General features: G+C 40.1%; 1 protein-coding gene across 1 annotated transcript; it reads right to left on the reverse strand.

The window, feature by feature from the left end:
- Nucleotides 1–3,727: 3,727 nt before the first annotated feature.
- On the reverse strand, nucleotides 3,728–22,849 carry hip1ra (huntingtin interacting protein 1 related a). The gene is made up of 33 exons (XM_086301500.1): nucleotides 22,610–22,849; nucleotides 22,224–22,287; nucleotides 19,455–19,597; nucleotides 19,308–19,364; nucleotides 18,845–18,925; nucleotides 18,099–18,175; nucleotides 17,954–18,015; nucleotides 16,742–16,882; nucleotides 16,586–16,643; nucleotides 16,317–16,392; nucleotides 16,081–16,221; nucleotides 15,865–15,987; nucleotides 15,337–15,520; nucleotides 15,156–15,244; nucleotides 14,786–14,902; nucleotides 14,586–14,687; nucleotides 13,490–13,684; nucleotides 12,455–12,565; nucleotides 12,142–12,336; nucleotides 11,908–12,055; nucleotides 11,202–11,288; nucleotides 11,010–11,117; nucleotides 10,781–10,917; nucleotides 10,397–10,507; nucleotides 10,163–10,221; nucleotides 10,033–10,063; nucleotides 9,880–9,942; nucleotides 9,180–9,280; nucleotides 8,967–9,072; nucleotides 5,517–5,640; nucleotides 5,003–5,064; nucleotides 4,129–4,764; nucleotides 3,728–4,030 (listed from the first exon to the last, which is right to left on the reverse strand). Exons 1-33 carry the CDS (start codon nucleotides 22,688–22,690, stop codon nucleotides 3,995–3,997), a joined length of 3,906 nt encoding a protein of 1,301 aa, XP_086157626.1. The 5' UTR covers nucleotides 22,691–22,849; the 3' UTR covers nucleotides 3,728–3,994.
- Nucleotides 22,850–22,866: the final 17 nt, after the last annotated feature.

Raw genomic sequence — 22,866 nt, forward strand, 5'->3', positions numbered from 1 at the left:
TTTAATTCTATTCTTATACAACGAAAAGTAAAGGCTCATTCATTGAAGGAACATTAGAAGCACACTTATCGACTCCTGTATATCAAAATAAGCCCTTCCAAAATTAAATAGCTTCCAGCTGAACACGAAGAAACAACTGCTATGATTTTATGGTCAAAACATCTGTGTATGGTGTTGAAGAAAGATCAACAGAATTTTAACACGGGGCCGAGTCAGCCTTTCAGGTAATACCTGAAGGCGACGCCTTAAGAACATCTTATTTCCTGGCAAAAGGGGGAGTATCTTGAGGGAGTGTGTGTAAGGCTAAAATTAAATATGAAACACTGAAAGCGCCTACCTTAGAAAATTTCAACATACCCCGAAGTAAAACGTGGTGGAACGCTGATATATTTTGCATCACCATGTCACTAGTAACGTCATCCCTTTTTGCATGTGCTGTTCATGAGGGCCATGACCTAGTGTATCCACTGCTGTTCCTATGGAGATCAATAGTCTTATCTCAGTGGACAAAACAATAATTTAACAGTGCAGCAGGTTTGTGCAGAGTACCAGTTGTGAATACACTGTTACCTTGTACCGTTTATTAGTGCTTTTATTTTAAATATGATGAAGTCGAACGCCGGTTGCCTTTCCCTAACTTTACTTCCTGTTTGGTCCCTGCGTGAATCACAGTGGCTACTTCCATAGTGGTGAGGTTGCAGTTTGTATTGCGCATGACTGAAATAAGAGACGGACGAGGTCGCTGTGTGAATATATTACAGCACGAAGAGACGATTAACGCCTAAAACAACGCATTACTCTTCAACTAAACCGAATAAAGTGTGCTTTATGGAGGGGGGTAATCCAAGTCTACATAGAGTCTTTGAACATTTAATGAATCCAGAAATAACAGAACTGCATTCATATTTACTGATGTCATATTATATGAATTGTAACACTGGGTTATAATAACAATTATAGGAACAATGATATATAAAGGAATATTTCTAAATGTTAACAAAGAAGGAAAGAGAAGTTTAGGGCTTTGAGAATTTTACTGTTCATAAACCAGCAATCTAAACATTTAGATTTGTAAATTTTGTGTCAACAAATCTTTTGACAAATCGTCCCAGCTTTACTTTACACCTGACACTCATACTGAAGTCAGTTAGATGTATATATGAAGATCTTGCTGTGAGGCAGCAGTGCTAACCAACGTGCTGCCCACTTCTACAAATAAAACATTTTTACTCAGCTGTGCAATGTAGTTTGTAGTTTTTCAGCGTAAGTGTTTGAAAAGAAGAATAGCTGTCTGTGGGGGGAAATTAGCTGAGGCTAAGAAGGATGTGTGTTGTGCGGAAAGAGTTAGAGAACTGGATTAACTCTGTTACTTGAGGGCTTGAGTGGCTGAGGACCAGGAAGGGTCATTGTGCAGGTAGGGACATTTCTGGAAAGTCCTTCACCTTATAGGTGATAGATTCTGGTGGTAAGCAGCTGATGGTGAACTCAGATTTCCTCAGAGCAACATGAGGAGAACAGGAGAGGTTTTGCATGGCTTGGCACAGACTGGCAACAAGGTAACAAAGTTAGTCAATGACAAGCAGAGACATAGCAAAGACAATCTGGCAGAGATCTGCTACACCATCCAGCCCCCAGGTATGAGAAGGACAATCTGAGCAGAACTCCGCCCACAGGCAAACCCACAGAGCCCACTTCCACCTAGAACTCAAAGCGACTTTTACAAAGTGAGAGAGGAACAGAAAATAAACACAAAAACATCAGACCCTGTACAGACCATGACAACTATGTTGAGAAATGAGGGTTGAAATGTGGGGAGAGTTCAAACTGTGGATTTTTGAGAAATATAAGAGCAGGTTATCACTAGCTGGCTAACCTAAATGCTAAGATCCTCAGAAGTGAAAAATGACCATTGTGTGCTTATGTAAAAAATTTTAAGCCCAATAGCAAAAACTGTGACTAACAAAGAAAGGATAAAGCTTGAAGCATATGGAAGACAGAAAAATAAAAAATGAATAACATGCATTAATGCATGGTAAAGATGAGCTCGATGAATCATGGGAAGTCCAAGGTTAATCAAAAATGGAAGTTTTAAGCCACGTGACTGTTAAAAATCACATTCTTTAAGAACAGAGGAATGCCACTTTCAGGAAGTCAAACATCTTTCTTTTGTTTTTCAAGAGGAGCCAGAGGATCATAAGCAATGAGTCTGTAGGACTACTGATGATCAGGCTTTCAGATATCTTAAATGTAATAAATAAAGCACAGTCAAAAGACAAACAGCACCTTAACGAGAGAAACAAAAACAGATACACAAACTTAGCATCTTCTTGTGTGAGTGTGATAATGAGGGTGAGAAGCTAAAATAATGAATCCCCTTCCTTGCACAGAAGAGGCCTAGCCACGCTGGATCACAACTCCCAAGGAAGTGGGTCGACAACTACACCAGATCATGTGGCCATAAGCCCTTGAAACACCAAGTACTCACATCCCCAAGGAAGCAGCAACGAGGAGGGGCAGTAGGAGGGGCAACCCTTCATCCTCTATGACTATGTTGTACTGAAGTTGAGGCACAGCAACCCCAGACATATAGACATATACTGGCCACACAAACACAACAATGCACAAAAATACACATCCATCCATGTTGATGTGTGTATGAACAGAGGGTGGGTGCTGGGATGTAAAACTTGAGAAGGCGAGAAAGGAGAGTAGGCTCCAACTGGCTCAGTAGGTACCTCAATTCCCCATACTACCCTGCCACACAGTGGGAATAAGTGGGCCTACTGCAACCACATCCCGGAGCACCCCAACATCCAAGGCCAGAAAAAACAAGATAAGGGTCTCTTTTACAGAGTGAGGGAGGGTGGCTAAAGTCAAGAGTTGTTCATTGGGTGGGAACGTACTGCTTTGGCGACACATTTGATATGCATCTAGACAGAAAGTATTGAGTCCAGAACGACACCCAGGTGGCAAATTTCTGGGCATAGCCAGATGGTGCAACTGTCTACATCAATGAATAGTCTTCCAGATTAGGGCCATGGGAGCTGCAACCAAGAGCCGTTTTATTACTGTTGACCTTGAGTAAATTAATATGTCTGACTCTTATCTAAACAGATTTTGGCAGTGTTCTCAACAACAGCATTCACATAGCATTTGGGAGTTCATAAGCAGGTGGCAGCACCTGTTGGTGCGCCTTAGTATCAGTGGCGTCAGACACTTGGCCCTCAGCATCTGCTACCACTCTTTTCCTTGGTAGGAGGGGTTTAGGTGACTTTCTGCTTTATAGCATAAATTGGTCCAACAGATGAATATGAGTGAGACTGGTCATGTTTGATAGACACCATAGCTGAGAATGTTTAATTTCTGTGGTAGGAGTACAAGCATAAGATGTGGTTGCAGGTGAGGGATTAAGTGTTAAAGCTTCCTGTGCACATTCCCACTTAAATGCAACTTCCAGAGCTTGAAGCAGTAGATAGAAACCAGCAACAAGGAGTTACATTGCTGGCTCACCAGTGTTAGGGAATGCATCTGATACCAGCCTTATAAGTTCTGCAGCATATAGTCCTCCTGGTAGGATATGCCTGGATAACGGAGCCTTCGTGGCGGAAGCTGTTTTGCCACCAAACATTTTTGAAGGTTAATGTCTGACACTCATCCAGTGCTGTTGTCGTTAATGTGATCCAATCACAAAATGATTAAAATATTGTGAATAGAAAACCTAAAGAAAACTGAACAATACAACTTTATTTCAGACAATTATCTCATTTTTAATATAGCCATCAGTGTTATAATTCAAATATTACCATTTAATTTCCAAATTAAGAGCACAAAGAAATGTTGATTTGAAATTCCTCTAACACAACATTTTCAGGAGCCTTAACAAGTGATACATGTAGAGGTAAAAGTCAGTGTTTCCAAAATATGAAAGCATATTTTTTTTCCTCTAGTGAGTGATTAGCTTAAATCTTTAAGTCAGATTCTTCCTCAGTCAGCTTCAAGATTCTCCTGTTCCATGTTCACTCCGTTTGAACTGCCAATAGAAGAAAAACAGGACGCATGTAAACACCACCTACTCCAAATATCCTTGGGATAAGATGATTATAAAACTTTAGTAAGAGAAGCACTCACCGCATTCTTCAGCAAGTTCCCAGATTTGGTAAAGATATTTGGTTTTTTTAGGCTTAGTTTGGTGTGTTGCTCTGTGCTGTTATGTGAGGCAGCCTGGGTCTGTTTAGGCTGAGCAGGACTGGATGTGGGTTGTGAGGGTTGTGACAATGAATAAGAGTGAGGATTTAAGTTACTTTGGTTTGGAGTGTAGGGCTGAGATGGTGTGAAAGGCTGAGGTGGGATATAGGGCTGGTAAGGCGTGTAGGTCTGAGAAGGCGTGTAGGTCTGAGAAGGCGTGTAGGTCTGAGAAGGCGTGTAGGTCTGAGAAGGCGTGTAGGTCTGAGATGGCGTGTAGGTCTGAGATGGCGTGTAGGTCTGAGATGGCGTGTAAGACTGTGGCAGAGATGAGGACTGTGTTTGATTCGGTGCAAAGGGATTTGATTGTGAAAAACCTGGGGTGTTTGAATAAGGTTGTGTCTGTGCAAAGGACTGGGGCACTGCAGTGGAGTCAAGCAGAGCAGGTGGTGGCGGTGGTGGGAAGCTATCAACTCCATCCCCTTCATCCCCTGACACACCAAGCTCGTAATGCCTCTTCCTCAGTTCCCCCAAGCGTACTCGCTCCTGTTCCAGCTGGCTCTCCAGCTGCAGCACCTTAACCTGAAAGATTCAAAGAGCACAAGATCTGGCAATGGCTTCCAGACGTCTAAAAACCCAATGACCTAGTCTAAGATCCAAAACTGTCATTGCATGTTTTTAACTACATTGATTTCACATAGTCACAATACTGTTTCTTTAAAAGGTGGCTTAACTTGTCTTATACATGATCCAGAACAACAAGCAAGTTGCACATAAGGACAAACAATTAAACAATCCATTCAGAGACATGTTATCTGACCTGAGCTTCCATTTCTTCTTTTTTAAGCTTGATCAGAGACATGCCGGAGAAGTCCATCAAGCCTGTAAAGGCAACAATATCAGTTGGAGTGTCAAAGCTGCATCATAGAATAATCAGCCAATTTCATGGTTACTTTAAGCATTTAAACATTTTGATTAGTCTGGTTGATTTTATGCTAAACTGCTGCTGATCAAACGGACTAATGAGATAGATGAACAAAAAACCCTCACAAGCCTTAAAGCTGTAGGCTAGCTCAGCTATGCTATGCTCAGTGGTAGACAGGTTGGCCCGCTGTTTAACACAGTTAAGTATTAAGCAGCAGAAAGTGTCAGAAATAAGAGGCCAAAAAAAGGGCTAAAGTAAGTGTTAAACTTACACTCACCAAGTTGTATAGATTTATTGTTTGCTTACATGTATGCTGCCATTTTTAGCCAAAACTATGCTGTTATTATAAAGGGTTACTAAAAATGTGAAGCATCAGCTATTTTCTTGCAACATGAGCTTCTCCTCTCACCGTGGTCAGAGATCTGCTGCTGCCCGTGTTTGGTGGAGGTGACGACCACAGCAGCCATGTCATTTACATGCCTTGAGGCCTGCTGCAGCGTATTTAGCTTCTTGTTGTTGCGGTCAGCTTTTACCTGGAATGAGTAGCAGTAAGTTTGTTTTCCATAAGGACAGTTTTTCACTATGTGGTGCATGTATGGGCACAGAGCAGGCACATTTCAAAGGATGTAACTGGGTGACCATGCTGGCTGAGGTGGTTCTAAGTAGTTACATAAAGTCACAGAGCTGTATGCATGTTTTGTCTTTGTTCTAGGTTTTAATGTAATAATGGCTATTTCTACCTCTTTGAGACTCAGTCACTGAAGTGAAGTTTCCCTTTAAACCTGAAAGGCTTAAAAGGGAAATTTCACTTCATAAAAAAACCACGTCTTTTGGTTTCATTGAGAAATCAAATTTGGAAAGTAACCAGCAACTTCCACTGTCACATAAAAGCCAAAAGGCTAAGAAGAATTAAATTCCTTCCAAAATGTAGCAAAGCAACAATCATCAATGCGCAACTGTGCAATTTTCACGGGACAGTAGTGAATCTTTCATTCCATGGTGTACTTGCTTGAAAAAAGAAAAGAAAAAGAAAAAAAACAAAACATCAAACAAATCACTTCATATTTGTATTTATAGAAAACAGATAGAAAGGCAATTGTACATTTTAGTAGCTTCACCATAATGCAAAAACAGCTTTCTGTTCATTCAGCTATAAAGATTGAGAAGAACATTCAGTAATGACAATTTTGAGTAACGCATCTGTGTGTATAATAATTTTAGAAAAAACCTGTAGCTATAAGGTACTTGAGGATGGTTTGGACAGAGTTAAAGGTGTAGTGAAGAGTGACCTATTGACCCCCGAACATTCATCTGAAGGTGTAAAAAGAACTGTTACTAAACATTGGCATATTTAACCTAGTACCTTAAAATAGCCTTTAATAGATCTCTTTTGTTAAGAAATTTGCTAAAACCAGAGAGATATGAATGAATGAAGGGTGGAACACCAAGGAATGCTGTGGATCAGCAGATACTTTTTTCCTTTCTTTTCATGCTTCGTATGATGTTCTTTCCCTTGAATGTAGAGCATTGCACACATTCTTTTATCACCTTTATGTTTTATGTTTCTAACATTGTGCTTAATGACACTGTTGTCGATTGGCATTTAGAGCCCATTTGGCATATATGTATGCCACTATCAGCTGCTTTAACTTGCACTGACAACAGTTTATTGCTGATACATGTCCAATTCTTTTTGCCCTTTGATAAATATAGTGAAGTGTTTGTTTGTTGTCAAGTGTTTGTTCACCTGGTAGTTTAAACCACATTTCCGTGGAGGCATTTTAGCCCACTCCTCTTGTTTTAGCCACACTGGAGAGTTTTTGTGCGTGAACATCATGTTTACAATCATGCCAAAAGAACTCTGTTGTATTTAAATTCTGATAATCCATGTTTCTCCTTCAGTGGATCATATGATCCAGCTCACTTTTGTTGTTTGTTTAAAAAAATGAAAAACAAAACTGGATAGCCTCACTCTTGTCCAGATTTAGACCAAATATAGGTTATCAGTACTTTAACTGTGATGCAGGTGGCGCCAAAATTCAGACAAAAGAAAAAATCCTTAATTAATTATATTAAGTTTGATAGTAACAGCTAGTAACTTATAGTCCACAAATATGTTATTATATCAGTATCAATAAATTCATTTTATCCACGACCATGTTTACCTCACCTACTTTGACATGACATGTATGCAACAATTCAAGTTGAAAATACTGAGAAGTTTTTCTAATATTGAAGAGGCTAATTCATATATAACTGAAGTAACTGTACTCTGCTATATAAAAACATCTTAGAAACATGGTGTCTATCTAGATTGTTCTTGGAGTCATTTTTGACCTGGATATATCCTTCAAAATGCATATTAAACAAATATGTAGAAGGAGTTCATGCATTTATTACTTCCAGGTTGGACTACTGTAATTCATTATTATCAGGTTGTTCTAAAAACTCCCAGAAAAGTCTTCAGTTGACCCAGAAAAGAGAAAAGTGACAGGGACTAGAAAGAGGAAACATATTTCTGCCATTTTGGCTTCTCTTCATTGGCTCCCTGTTAAATCCAGATTGAGAGCTTCACTCTCAGACTGCTGGTATTCCTGTGGTTCCTTGGATATTTAAAAGTAGAAGTGGAGGTAAATCCTTCAGCTTTCAGGCCCCTCTTCTGTGGAACCAGCTCCTTTGATCCATTTCATCTCAGTAAATCAATAGTTGGTTGGGACTAGGTTTCACAGTGGATTAATAATGGATTGCATTTATATAGCGCTTTTCGAGACCCTCAAAGCGCTTTACAATTCCACTATTCATTCACTCTCACATTCACACACTGCTGGACGCAAGCTACAGATCTAGCCACAGCTGCTCTGGGGCAGACTGACAGAAGCGAGGCTGCCATATCGCGCCATCGGCCCCTCTGGCCATCACCAGTAGGCGGTAGGTGAAGTGTCTTGCCCAAGGACACAACGACCGAGACTGTCCGGCCCGGGGCTCGAACCGACAACCTTCCGATTAAAAGACCAACTGCCAACTCTTGAGCCACGATCGCTCCAATTCACCTAAAACCTTGGCTGATTGCGACCCACACCCATTTCCCTCATTGGCTCATGTGATTAGGTAGAGGATCAACAGGGGGTCCGTGACCCTCTTGGGGACACTCCCATAGGGCTTAAAATCAGGGACTCCACCAATTGCTGCAGTGAACTTGGGTTTATGTGACTAGATGCTTTATAGCATAAATTGGTCCAACAGATGAATATGAGTGAGACTGGTCATGTTTGATAGACACCATAGCTGAGAATGTTTAATTTCTGTGGTAGGAGTACAAGCATAAGATGTGGTTGCAGGTGAGGGATTAAGTGTTAAAGCTTCCTGTGCACATTCCCACTTAAATGCAACTTCCAGAGCTTGAAGCAGTAGATAGAAACCAGCAACAAGGAGTTACATTGCTGTTAGGGAATGCATCTGATACCAGCCTTATAAGTTCTGCAGCATATGCTCCTCCTGGATGACCTTCACAAACATTAGGCTTAAATGACTTTTTCAAGCTAGATTTTGGTAGGTTTTTTTCCCCCTTAATAAATAAAATCATTATTTAAAACTGGATTTTGTATTTACTTGGTTTATCTTTACCCAATATTAACATTTGTTTGATAAACTGAAACATGTAATTGGGAAAATATGCAAAAACACAAGAAATCAGGCAGAGGGCAAATGTGTTTTCACAGTATTGTTAATTTAACAGAGGAGTGCTGGTACTTTTTTTTTTTTTTAATTCCACATTTCTTCAAGATTCGAGAGCCTGAACATGACTTTGTATGTTGATACCTAACAAACCAACACAAATATGTTTGACATGAGTTTGTACCTTGGAAGCAGCAACTAGCTGAGCAGTGCTTGCAGCAATCTCATGTGAGCAGGCGATGAGCTCCTCATATGTGCCTTTTTCACCCACAACCCGGTCAGCTGAGTCCCTAAACATGAAAGTAAACCATCCATTTACAGTTTTATTTATTATTTACAAATTGTATTGTTCAGAATATCAATCAGTAAGTGGGTTTTGATAAATTTCTGAACTTACAGCAGCTGTGTGGCCCCCCAGCCCACAGCTTTGGAAGCAGAGATGAGTCCTTCGGTCCAGCGAGAGTTTTTGGCATAGAATTCAGTAACAGTTGCTGCACCCTGACAGCACAAATGGAACAAATGGGTCACTCGATAAAACACCAACTGCAGATTCTGCTTCTTGCTCATTGCCAAAATTTAGCAAAATGCTAAAACACTGGATATATTGAAATTTATAGGTAAGACTGTTAGTTGTTCAAATGGTATCACAATGGAGAAGATAATTGGAGCCTCTCTTCCCTCCATCACAGACACTATTCGCACCCACTCAGCATTGTGGAAGACCCCACGGACCCCTCACACACACACACACTCTGCTGCCTTTTGGCAAGTGTTACCAGAACATTCAGGGCCTCACTGCCAGACTGCGAAACAGTTTCTTCCCCCAAGCCATCAGACTGTTGAACCCTCAGTGACTGGACTGACACACACACACACACACGTCTGTAAGCCCCACTCACACACAATTTTGCTCGAGAGCTTTTAGCTCTAAAAAGGCCACTTTTACATGTTAATGTGAAGAAGAATAAGGTAATAATAATAAAGGATAATCATGATTTTTCCCACATTTTTTCCATTCTGCATTGTGTTTGATGAATAAAAAGACAGAATGTCTGAACTTGTCCTGCAATTTTATCTTTAGGGTGACATCAACTTACCCTTCCTCCTTCCACAATGTCTTTCTGTAGGTCAGTAGCAGCAGTCACCAGCATGTGAACAGCCTGGAGAGAAGAGAGAGCACCACAGTAAATACAGGAAACAAAAGTTAACTAAAGTTCACAAAATTATTTGAATATTGCCCACTTTCTTACCTTCATCAGGTCTGAGCAGGATCCCAGGATACTGTGATGAAGCAAACACACAGATTGTAAGTAAGAGAGGAGGAAAATAACCACCACAGAAATAAATAATTTTATGATGATTCTTTAGGATTTTTCTTACTTCTGATTGACCTCCAGTTTGACACCAGTATTGTCTTTCTTTGCCTGACTCAGTATTTCCTATGAAAAAAAAAAAAAGAAAGAACAGATGTCTATGTGAGATAAATGATAGAAATATAATTCAGAGAACAGTAGCTTTGCGTAGACAGGTCATAGTAGAGAATGCTTATTTTTGATATATCAAAAAGATCATCTTATATATATATTTTATAAATTATCTGATGGTTGTTCTTACATCCATTCGCAAGACAGCCTCTTCAATGGCAGAAGATGTGGTGAGCATCTCTTTGTCCACCATGCTTCCTAGTTCTTCTTTTAGCACATCATGCCCTTTCGGACGCAAATCCTAAACAAGAGTCACACAGTTACAGCAAACATGAGTCTCAGTAGCGAGTATTGAGAGGTCAAGTTCAGGATCTTTGGAAACCTGCAAAAAAGTTGGCACTTTTCTTGCCATTATCTCAATAACATGGAAACATGGTCATGGAGGGAGCGGTTCACTGCTCACCCACCCTCATTTTCAATTTTACACATACACACTTGACAATTTCTCTCTCTCACACTCATACATACACACAATACTGTCTTGTTAATTGGTTAAATATAAATTCAGTCCCACCTGTCCTACAGCGAGGATGCGTTGAACAGTATAGCGTATTGCAGACGGGTCTGCTCGCTGTAAACTCGCCTGAATCTTCAAATCCTTCAAGAAGTGAAGGCAGTGATTGGCACAGTCCCGACAGCTGTCAGTCAGATCTGTATGAGTCCAACACACAGCATTCAACTTTCTGTGTAGAAAATATTTAGCAAGTGTTACGACAGTTACAACAACTATGTACGTTTCTTACAGTTCGCCTGGTCGACAGGGGCTGAGTGAGATGTTGCCGATCCGTTAACAATTGTGTCAGCAGCAAGGTGGGAAAACTGTGTGACTGCTCTTAGCAAACCACTGGCATCTAGACAGAACAGGGAAGGATTAAACAAACTAATCAGTTGATGTACCTGACTTGAACTGAACACACCCACAATTCCCAACGTACCATTACTGTTTCCCAGATAGGCCGAGTGGCTCTGCTGCATTTTGTCAATAGAATTCAGGGTGATTTCCGCTCGGTTCACCAAATAATCTGTCAAACACAAAGAACTGATCAAAAACAAACTGTATGGAAAAGCAAAATGGCAAGGTCTGAGGATTAAAGATTTTTGGTTACCATGTTAATTTATTGTATAAAGTTTTGTGTAGCAGTGCTGAAGTAACAACTTATAGTTTTCCATCATGATGAATCCTTAAATGTGTGTGTAGACTGAATCTTTATTTTCAGTGGAGGATTTTTTTTTTTTGCCATGTCTTTCCATATCATAATGTGCACATCTGCACATCTGTGTTGAAGATTGCTGTTGCTATTGAATGCTATGAGTTATATGAAGAACTTCAGTCATCTCTGAAATTTAAAAGGCATCAGCCATGTGTTTACTTTCTTCGTGTGTTTCCTCAAACAGATGAACCAATGTCAATATTTATTAATGTCTTAGAATAGAGGTTTGCTGATTTTATTCAGTTTGTTTTGTTTTTGTATTAAAATGCCTATTCTATGGCTTTTCTTTGGTTATATAATGTACTGCACACTTTTCAAACACATGGGCAACTGAATGCAAATAAATAAAAAGCTTCCGTCCTTAAAATATTTTTTAAAAACTCTTTTTAAAGGGATTTTCTTTGAGGAGGGAAAATAATAGTGATTTTACCAGGAGAGCTGATGCAGCGGACATGTATAGGGTCATCCAGTTTGGCCACAGCGTCCAGTATGATGCCCTCAGCTTCCACCACTGCACACTGTAGCAGACAAAACTGCTCCTCCTGCAGCTTCTGGGCTAGCTGACTTTCACGAGAAGCCTGATTTATCACACACACATACACACGAAGTTAATAATTAGTCAGTTATAAAGTCTTAAAATAGAGCGACAAACAGAAAACTGGACCTGTTGCTGTAACTGGGCATGTAAGCCTCCCAGTTCCATGCTGCTCCTCTGCCTCTCCTGCTCTAGAGAGGACTGTTGAAGATGAGTTTGTTGTCTGAGGGTTTTCAGCTCAGCCTCCTGTTCCCGCATCATACGCAGCAACCCCTCCTTTTCCACCTGCAGCCCTGCCAGTGTGTTGTTTAGCTGGGTACCACTCTGAGAAACAGATTTTAAAAACATTTTTCCATTTACAAATAAGTCTTATCTTATAATCTTCAAGGCTTGTAGATGCTAGAAAATAAGTTTACAGCAGTTTTGATCTAAATTTTCTGACCATTTCTTTGCTTTGCAGGATGTTGTTTGCTTGTGTCAGTTCTGCTCGTGTGGATTCCAAATCTCGCTTGAGCCTGTCAATTTCCAACTTCTGTGCTGCATTTATGGCAAGCTACAGGAAACACAGAAGACACAGAAAAGCAGACAGAATTATATTATACAACAAGTTTAGGGGCACTTTTGTGCCAATTATAAATGCTTCCAGTACAGCAAAGAAAAACACAATCATCAATGAGGCAAATAAAGTAAAAGTAAACACAAGACAGAGCTGTGTTTGATAAGGAAGTAAAAAGAAAGATGGGCCTAAGTGGTTCAAGGCTGAACAACCAATATCATGACAAAGGTCAGGCAGTCCTTTTACACGCAGTGTTACAGATGTTGTACAGAGGCTATAGGAGGGAGACAATATGTGGAATAGAAATCTGGTTCTGAGGCTTTTAATCTTAGCTTTTAAAGTCTGACAGTGTTACAGGACTGTCATGCCAAGTTAATGGAGCACTCAACCAGTTTGGAAAGTTCATTTAAAGATCACTAACATGGCTTGATACCTGGATATTTATAGCTCTAAGGAGTAAGTATGATTTTATAATGTAGTTTAACATAAAGAGGTTAAAACTGAATTGATATTTGAACATGTCTTAAACAAAGCTACTGAGCCAATTCAATTTTATTGTATTTATATCGCACCAAATCACAATAAAAGTTGCATAGTGCTTTGAACTGCAATTGAAAAGACCCTACAATAATACAGAGAAAACACATAAGCAAAGCGTTACAGATATCAAAATACCAAAGTGTGGACATTTTTTGCAATGCCTGAAGACGAAATCTTTCCATTCATCCTCTGCTACTTATTCAATTCAGTGTTGTGGTTGGGTACCTAACCTAGCTGTCACAGGGCAAGAGGAGGGATAAACCCTGGATAGGTTGGCAGTCTATTCCTGAGCTAATACATTATTGATATATTAATATCATTAGCCCTGTGAAAGACATGTTGTATTTCACTCTGGACCTTTTAGTGATGCGTGTTTCAGACCTGCTGCTGTAGCTGAGCTCTCAGATCCTCCAGCTCTCGGTTGGTCCTGTCTCTCTCCAAGTCCAGGGAGCTCTGCTGCAGTTGTGCCTGTTGTCTCAGAGTGGTAAGCTCTGCATCTTTTTCTCTTGCAGAGCGTAGCAGCACTTCCCGCTCAGCCTGCAGAGCTGTCAAACTGCTGCTCACCTGAGATCCCTCCTAAAGAAACACAAAGACATCTTGAGAACTCATACTCATATGAGAACTCAATGCCCAATGTGTTTTTGGCATTGGTTATCAGGCACCAAGATGCTTCCCAGGTACTATAGGATGAGTCTGAGAAGTACGTGAGGATGGGATATATGCGACGACAGACAGTAGTTAGGTGTGCGGTAGATGTTAAAGATGGGTTCAAGATGGAGGCAAGACTACATGAGGGATTGGCTCTGAGCCCCTTATTGTTTGCAATGGTGATGGACAGGTTAACAGATGAGGTCAAGCAGGAGTAAAGGTGAAGCTGCAAGGAGCAATAGTGATGGTAGATGAATTTTTTATAACTGGGGTCAACAATTCACATAAACAGACAAGCACAAGCGAGGGAAGAAGAGACTGCAGGCAGGGTGGAGACAAATGTCAGGGACAATTAGTGACAGCAGGATAGCAAAAGTCAGGAGGACAAGCTAGAGGTAGAAAAGTTAAAGATGTTACGTTTTTCATTAGGGGTAAAGAGGACGGACAGGATTAGAATTACTACATCAGAGAAATTAGTACATTGAGGTCGACCATTATGAAGACAAAGTTAGGGAGGCAAGGCTGAGATGGTTTGGATATATGCAAAGGAGGGCTAGAAGCTATACTGGAGAAAGGTTGTTAACTTTAGAGCTGCCAGGCAGGAGGAAAAGAGGAAGGACCACTGCAAAGGATTCGTGGATGTAGTGAAGGAGGACATGCAGAGGGTTGGTGTGACAGAGAAGGATGCTTGGAACAGGTTGAGATGGAGGCAGATGGCCAGCTCTGGCAACCCCTGAAAGGAGCAGCTGAAAGAACAACAAGGGTTTTCCCAAAAGTCTAAAAATAGATGTGTTCTGCCATGAAATCTGTGGTCATATTACAGTCTTACCTTCTCTTTACTCTCCAGAGTACTGCGCAAGGTGGCAAGCTCTGCTCTTTGCTCCAGCAGTTCTTGGTTCAGGCGGTCCACCTCCATCTGCTGCTGATTCATCTGATCAGGACGAAAAAAGAAAAAGAAAGAAAGAAAAGATCAATAGTGACAACAGCTTTTGTTCATCAACACAAAACTATGTCTGATGCAGGTCTTACCACATTGCTTTTCTCCCGTCGTAGATTTTCCAGCTCAGTTTCTAGCTGATATTTAGCCCTCTGCAAATCATCGTGCTCTTGTTTGGTGCTTGACATAATCTTCACCGTTTCTGTATTCTGCACATGATTAAAATACATTCCGTAATAACTAAGAAGGTAAAGGCTGTGTTTCTCATTGCTACAAAAATGAGAAACACAGGAAAACAGCAGGATGGGGTCTGTAAGAAGGTAACAAAATTCACCTATCACCATCTCCAATTATCTCTATCATTAATTGAGTTGAACAATGTGGTTCAACGTTCTAATTTCAATTTTTAAAAGGCGACAGCTAAGGAAGTTAAAAATAAACATAAAAGAAACTGCAATTTACCTTCTTCATTAGGTCAGCATGGCTGCTAACCAGCTCTGCATGTCTCTCTTTAAGTTGAGTGAAACGAAGCTCTGCTGCTTGAGCTCTGCCTGTGTAGTTAGGAAGAAGATGCACCTTTTTACTCAGTTTTAGCTCTTTTTGTATTGCTAATTCAGCTGCATGCTCACATCTGAACTCTCACCATCTGCCTCCTTGAATCCAATCTGTGCCCCGATGTTAGCCACATTAGTGCTTCGTAAAGCCTCCACTTCCATGCGCAGGTGTTCGTTTTCAACCATTGCCATCTGCTTGTGGGTGCGCTGCTCCTCGACCTCAGCCTGCAGTCGGTTCACTTGACTCTTTAACTCTGTTACACACCTCTGAGCCTGGGGAAGGAAGAAGAAACTTATAATTATTGACAAGGACTTCTTGTCTTGCTGTTTTGGTTAATTTGTGAACAACACAGAAACAAACACATTTTACAATTACAAGCTGTAAATGAGACATTTGAACATAAACTTGGTAATGTTTCAATATGACTTTCAATATACAAGTCCTAATGAATGCACAATGATCACAATGTATCAATATCACCAATCACAAAGCAGAGGATGCTACAGTTAGCATCCTCTTAGCCATCATATGGAAGGACCATGGCTGACTGCATAGAGGAAGGGTTTTCAGATTTATGTGACCAGCCACTCCAACACTGTCATCTTATCCCATTTACCTCATTCTTGAAGATCTGTAATTCTGGTTTCAGAACATCTAGCTCTCTCTTCAGACTGTCATTTTCCATTTCTCTCTGCTCCACTGAAGAATCAGGTGTTCTCATTTGGTTGAGCAGATAGTACTGGTTTGATAAAAAGCTACATATCAGCACTGACACCACACAAAGCTGGTGGAATTTCAAAGTACCATATCCTCTGACAACTATGTACCATACCTGTGGCATTTGAGAAGCTTCTCTAAACTCTGGTTGTGGCTCCACATCCTCCTCCTCCTCATGATGCTCCTCATTTGGCGTCACTACTACTGGTTTTTTGTACTCAGCCAAGGCAGCGGCTCGGAGGAAGTTTGGAGGAGCCTGAGGGGCAATGATACAATTAACATACACAAAAGGCACAAAAACAGAAGGAGCAAAGCACGTATATGTTAAAAAAAGAAATCTGTGGCACTTACATCTGGGAGATCTGGGATCTGGATGAAAGTTTTAAAGAACTCCATTTCTCTGGCTTTGTCAAAGAACTGTGTGAGGCTACAGAAAAAAATAACAGTCAGTGTCAGACCTCTTCTTTTAAGGTCACTGTCGTTCTTTGTCGTTTTCAGATTTTTATTTACATGTTTTTCATTGTAATGGAAATTAGGTTTTAGCTACCACTTAAACAGCAAATGTATTTTACTTTGTTCCTGTTAAATAGATTAGTGAGTTTCTCTAATAAATAATTCACCTCATAAACAGATCACGGAACCGGTCTCTGTGTCCAAGAAGAACATCTGGAGAAATGCCTGTGACGAAAAGGTTATGATTGATTTAAGGCATTTTTTAAATAATGCTGACTATTTCATGATTTATTTTAATAAATAAATATTTGTTTTTCACTCACGGCTGTGAAGCTTAAACAACAATCGCACACAGAAGTGATAGAGAAAGCTGCAGTCCTGTATGAGAGGTATGAGTGGCATCAGTCTGCACTGCCCAGCTGGAGTTGTAGATTTGGCCTGGTTGGCCTCCACCTGGCGAAATACTATTTGGCATTAAAGCCAAATTAGGGAATTTGATTAGGGGTTTTTAACTTGCTGAAGAACAGAATGAACACTAATGTGTTGGTTCAAACTATCTATTTTTTAGGTAAACTAAGGCGTATTATTTCAAGGAATCTCCAGTAGGCGTGGTGCAGAAAACACGACACACTACAGTAATGTACAACATTTGCAGTACAACTTTTACAAAATGCTGCAGCCCTCCTTTTGACTCTTGTGAAGAGACACCAACATATTACTCCAGTGCTTGCTTCCCTTCATTGGCTTCCAGCGAGTTTTAGAATTAAATTTAAAATCTTACTTTTGACTTATAAAGCACTAAATGGCCAGGCACCAGACTATTTGTCTGACCTTTTGCAGCTTTATACGCCCTCTAGAGCCCTTTGATCAAGTGATCATATACTCCTTATCTTACACAAGTCTAGGATGGTTCATAGAGGGGATCGGCGTTTGTGGTTGTGGCGCCGAAAATGTGGAACGATCTACCTCTCCAGAAAGCACTTCTGGATGGATGCAAACTGCATTTCGTTGCCCTGTACCTGTGCATGTGCAATGACAATAAAGTTGAATTCTATTCTATTCTATTCTCTCCACATTAGAAAGGCCCCAACTGTCACATCTTAAAACACATTTTTTTCACTTTGGCTTTTGATACTGCACGAGAGTTACCAATTCTTTTTATCCTAATTTCCTTTTAATTTTCTTACCTGTTGTTGATGTTAATGTCACTGCTTAATTATTACTTTGTACAGCACTTTGGTCAACTCTCTGTTGTTATTAAATGTGCTTTATAAATAAATAAATGAAATGAAAATAATGTCAGAAAGTATTGAGAGACTGATCAAAATATTCCTGGTTTAAGTAGCAACTTATTCTAAACTAGTTACTAGTATTGTATCATATAAATTATAGGGTCATCATAGCATATGTGGAATGAATATATATATATATATATATATATATATATATATTACATATTATAGATATATCTATAATATATCTATAAATATATCTATCTCTATCTATCTATAAAATGACCCTCCTAACGGACTAACCTGTGTCAGCCATCTTGAGTCCAGCATCCAGGTAATCCAACAGCTCCTGTGTCATATCCAGCCTACAATATAAAACATTTAACAAGAAATATTCAAGCAGAACTGAAACACATTACCTGTGCTTAAAAAAAAGTGGACGACTTACACTTTGTTCATGTCACTTCCTGCTTCCTTCTCCAAAGTCTCATCACTGGCCTCCAGGTTGCCTGGGATAACCTTGTGCTGTAAAAAAAAAAAAAAAAAAAAAAAGTCATATTATGCTACTTAACTAAAACAACTGATTAAGGAACCCTTTCCTGTAGCACATGGATGTTAGCTGCCTACAGACAAGAAAGCCTGTATTGTACTAATTAAAGGTTTTCTAAAAATTCTGTACAATTGTCTTTAATTGCCAGAAATGTTTAACCTTTATTTATGAGAGAGTAAAACTGTTAATACACTTCTTTTGGAAGTGTTTCCAGGATTATGATGGGCACACAAAGAAAGCTCTGTTTGGTTAGGATCTGAGGCCTTTAACTAAGGCTAATAGAAGCAGTGAAGGCAAAGTGTGTCCAAACTTTTGACTGATACAGTACATGCTCGTGTTTTTCCTCCTTTTTTCACGCTTAACTGACTGCCATTTGGATTAGCCGCTTTTTATGTTTTTTGAAATGTTAAAGGCATATGGTATGGTCCGTATATGGTAAGGTATATGAGCAGTTCAATTTAAGTACAACTGTACTTACAGTAGTAAGTACAGTTTAAGTACACAGGAGATTGTGTAAGTCTGCATGTGGGTAGGAACAGCAATACAGAGCATTTTGTTTCTAGTTCTTGAAAGCAACAAAACACCGATTATGCTGTAAAAATGTACCTTTGTTCCAACGTAACACTAAAATTATGAGTAATTACCTTTTTATGAAATTCCATTTTTTGGCAGAGGTATTTGGAAGACAAGGCGACAATGTGCCCATATCGATCATGCAAGTTTCCCTGGACAGGAAAGAAAAAAAAACAGAAAGAAAAAAAAAAGAGTTTGTTGCTTAGAAAACAATCATATTTAAACTGAATCACCTTACTAACCCAACAACCAACTCAGTCAACACAAATATTTTAATAAATATTAATGAGAGTCATACTGATGTTTCCAAATATGGACAAACAAAACCACCAATTTAAAAAAAATAAACAAAAACAAACAAAAAAGGACTATTTTAGAAATCAACATCTTAAAAAGGTGAAACAAAGATGCATGTAACTGCAGATCTTTTTACAAACTCTCAATATGAAAAATAAAGCTTTTTAATAGATAAACCTCCAAACTGTATTCTCTAGTTTAAATATAAGCTGCGGCTTCAATATGGCAGCTACTCACCCAGAGGGTGCCCATATCTTTCACATTACGACAGTATCTGTAAGAATCCGTCACCACCTGTACATCAAACAGACACAAGAGATTACATATCACCAACCGGAGCGCGGGAGAGTATAAGGTGAAGGAAATGCAAAAAACTGAACTTACATTTCTGTGTCCATCCCTGAGGATTTTGTGAACCAGATAGCAAAACTTCCAGCTCACAATGGAGTTGCTGGATAGAGGTAGGTTCAAGACATACGACCAGAAGGCCGTAGCTCCACCCTCTTTATGAGTTCCCATGATGATATCTGTACAGCTGTCAAGGAGACTCCCAAGTACCAATGCACAAACAGTTCAAAGAAAGTACGGACACACTATCGCAGTCGACTGTCAAACTGTCTGAAAAATGAATGCAGGGTGGCAAAGCCTTCAACAGGCAACCTTTTTAACTGGTTGGCAGGGTGATGACTGCTCTGGTTGAAATAAAAAAAATCTGAGAATATCTGGTTGATCTGAGAAGATTTAAATTATGACTTCAGTAAATGTTTTCCCGATACATTCATTTACTCAGTCCCTAGTTTGAAATTGTACTAAATACAATATGTTCATTTTGTAAATTAAGGCCCCACTTACTGGGTGTCCCCTGATAACGACTGTGTTACGGCTATTCTTCCCATCCCATGCAAGGACACCTGGATTGGCTGGAGGACTGTTTACTTAGCCTGATAGGCCGAAGGACACTGTCTCAGCTAAACTATGGACACGCACACACATACACTTACACTGATAAGCACTCACTCATCCCCCCTCCCTTTCCAACGCCTTCGATGCTTGTGCCCTACCGGGGAAGATGGCAGTCAACTGGACCAGCGCAGATATGCTGCAGGACCGGATGCTCTCTCTTACCCTTTAAATGGCCTGTATTTATATAGCGCTTTACTAGTCCCTAAGGACCCCAAAGCGCTTTACATATCCAGTCATCCACCCATTCACACACACATTCACACACTGGTGATGGCAAGCTACATTGTAGCCACAGCCACCCTGGGGCGCACTGACAGAGGCGAGGCTGCCGGACACTGGCGCCACCGGGCCCTCTGACCACCACCAGTAGGCAACGGGTGAAGTGTCTTGCCCAAGGACACAACGACCAAGACTGTCCAAGCCGGGGCTCGAACCGGCAACCTTCCGATTACAAGGCGAACGCCCAACTCTTGAGCCACGAACGCCCAACTCTTTACCGCCCCTGTTGCTTGTCTTGTGTTTCTATGGTGTATTGATAGTCATGTGCTTTTGTGCTGAGGTGTTTTTTCTGTTATCAAACTGTTCTCCCACTAGGAGCTCAGTCTGAGTGGAGTTTTTTTTCTCCTCCTCTTACCTCATGTAGTGTATTTTCGTTGTTTTTTTCCTATCAGCCTACCTTTCTGACATGTCTCCCCAATGTGATGTTTGTGTAAAGTTGGTCAGAAGGTTCCTTTGTAAGTGCGCATGCGCCATTAGCGTGCTGCCTGCTGTAACCCTAATTTCCCTCGGGATTAATAAAGTATTCTGATTCTGATTTATTGCATTTTAATACAATTTATGATTTGGGCTTTCAAAAATTATGAAAAAATCCTGGGGGGAATTAGTTGTTTTCATTCACTTTTTCTATTAAGCTTTCATTCTGAATTGTAATTCAAACAAACCCCCTGCACATCAGAGCGGTGTGCTTCCACCCCTCTGTGGCTATCAGTTTCAGTCACTCTGGCTACTGTACAGGTCTTCTGAGAGTCCACTGGCCCCTTGGCTCCCTTTGCTCACCGTAGATGCCTGGTGGTGCCCATGTGAAATTGGTTCAAAAACACCACCACAATCAGGACTTAACTCTCCTGGATCCATGACGACCACTTGGTCCTCTCACCTCTTTTTGTTTTCTGTTTAAATTATACTGACAGCTTAATAAATCCCTGTAACAGTTTAATACAGTTCAATAACTGCATGAGGTTTTCTAAGTGACAATAAACACAAGCATAACATTGATTGCCATAACTGAGCAGTTTCATCATAAAAGGAGAGACTGACACCGCTCGGATCATATGAAGAGATAGAATCCCTCAGTTCCTCAATTAGATCAACATCACAATTATGAATTTTTTTAAAAAAGAGATGGTGACAGTGGATAAGCTTAAGACAAAGGGGGAGAGAAAGCAATGGTTTATATACAGTCAACATATTTTACACACGCTATGGCTTTGATCTAGGGACAACTGCTGGTCAGTTCACCACTTTACCATACACTGAAATATTCCAAACATTACTGCATGTATAGTCAAAGTTGAAGAGTGTTGGACAGTTGAAAACTCAAGAAATCACGTATCTAAACTGATTGACTGATACATTTCTCAGGCTGTTATTTGCCAGAGGTGGGCGATAACTAAAGTTGATAACTAAAAAAAGGTGTTGAGGGTCTCCATCAGATAATTCTTTTTAAAGAAAATGTTATGTTAACTTTAAAATATGTTAACTGACAACTTTACAAAGACTTTCAGCAAAGTTGATCAAAGGCATATTGTGACTTTTTGCAATTAATAATCCATTTTTTTATAGGAGAGGTCCTGATTTCCCCCCCCCTCCGGTATTGCCAACAACTTTTCACTCATGCATTCAAATGTCTAAATGTCTCAAGATGCTCTCCAGAATGTGACATTTAGCACATACACTGAGGATCCCCAAAAGCCGAATCTCAGTTGCTTTTCTTTAATTTGATACCTATGAAGCCTACCCAAATACCTTACAGGGATTCGGTTTTATTTCCTTAGCAAATGTTAGCATTGTCCCAATAAGCCAGTCAGCATGAGCTATTTATAAAAAAAATAAAGATGTATATATGAAATTGTATTTGTTTTGTATATCCAGTAAGCCTGGTTAGCAGGAAACCTGCTGTTAAAAGGATACTGCGTACATGTTTGTCTTTTGGTGGTGTTTCAGCTGTGGTGACAGCTTTGCTGATGCTGTGGAGCTAAAAGAAATGAAAGAAGAGCAATCAGGACACGAGGAACTAGTTAACACAGCCACATCAGATTGAACTTCAAGATTAAGACATGACAGAAATAACACCAGTGAATTTCCTTGACACGTGATATATTTAACAAGATTTTCCACTAATATGTCAGAAGAAGTGAAGAATTTGACATTTCGATACTGTCTGGTAGTACCCATTTGACAGTTAAAACTAGTTATCATCAAGTACACGGTGTGAACAATAAGGAAGACTTTAAAATCCACAGATTGGGGGGGAAAGACATCAAAAAGTTATCCGTCACAGGAACAAAGTGACTAACCTGTTGTTTTCCGAACTGTTCTTTCTCCGCAGCCAAAGCCTTTTCCGTCTTATTATCACTCTTATTCTTCGTTTTACTCATGTTTTCACCGAAAAATAGAGACACATAAATCCAAAGTGGTCCCACACACAGGTTCAGGCTCCTTGTCCGTGCTCTCGCGCCTCGTTAAACCACAAAGGTGAGTCAGGTGCGGCGCGCGCACGTCACCACAATCCTGCTGGTTTGGCTAGCTCCTTCAAATTACCACAGGATGCTTT

The sequence above is a fragment of the Aulonocara sp. 'chitande type north' Nkhata Bay genome, linkage group LG7 (genome assembly GCF_057382095.1).
Source record: "Aulonocara sp. 'chitande type north' Nkhata Bay isolate Kocher_YH1m ecotype deep benthic linkage group LG7, A_spYH_male_GT1.1, whole genome shotgun sequence".
Classification (NCBI taxonomy): Eukaryota; Metazoa; Chordata; class Actinopteri; order Cichliformes; family Cichlidae; genus Aulonocara; species Aulonocara sp. 'chitande type north' Nkhata Bay.

What these genes read in the sequence shown, in the direction of transcription:
- hip1ra (XM_086301500.1), bottom strand. Translation starts at nt 22,690, where the DNA reads ATGAGTAAAACGAAGAATAAGAGTGATAATAAGACGGAAAAGGCTTTG. An exon ending in GGAAGTGACATGAACAAAGT is followed by an intron (nt 18,016 to 18,098) that starts GTAAGTCGTCCA and finishes TTTATATTGTAG; the next exon opens with GCTGGATATGACACAGGAGC. An exon ending in CTATCTGGGAAACAGTAATG is followed by an intron (nt 11,118 to 11,201) that starts GTACGTTGGGAA and finishes TGTTCTGTCTAG; the next exon opens with ATGCCAGTGGTTTGCTAAGA.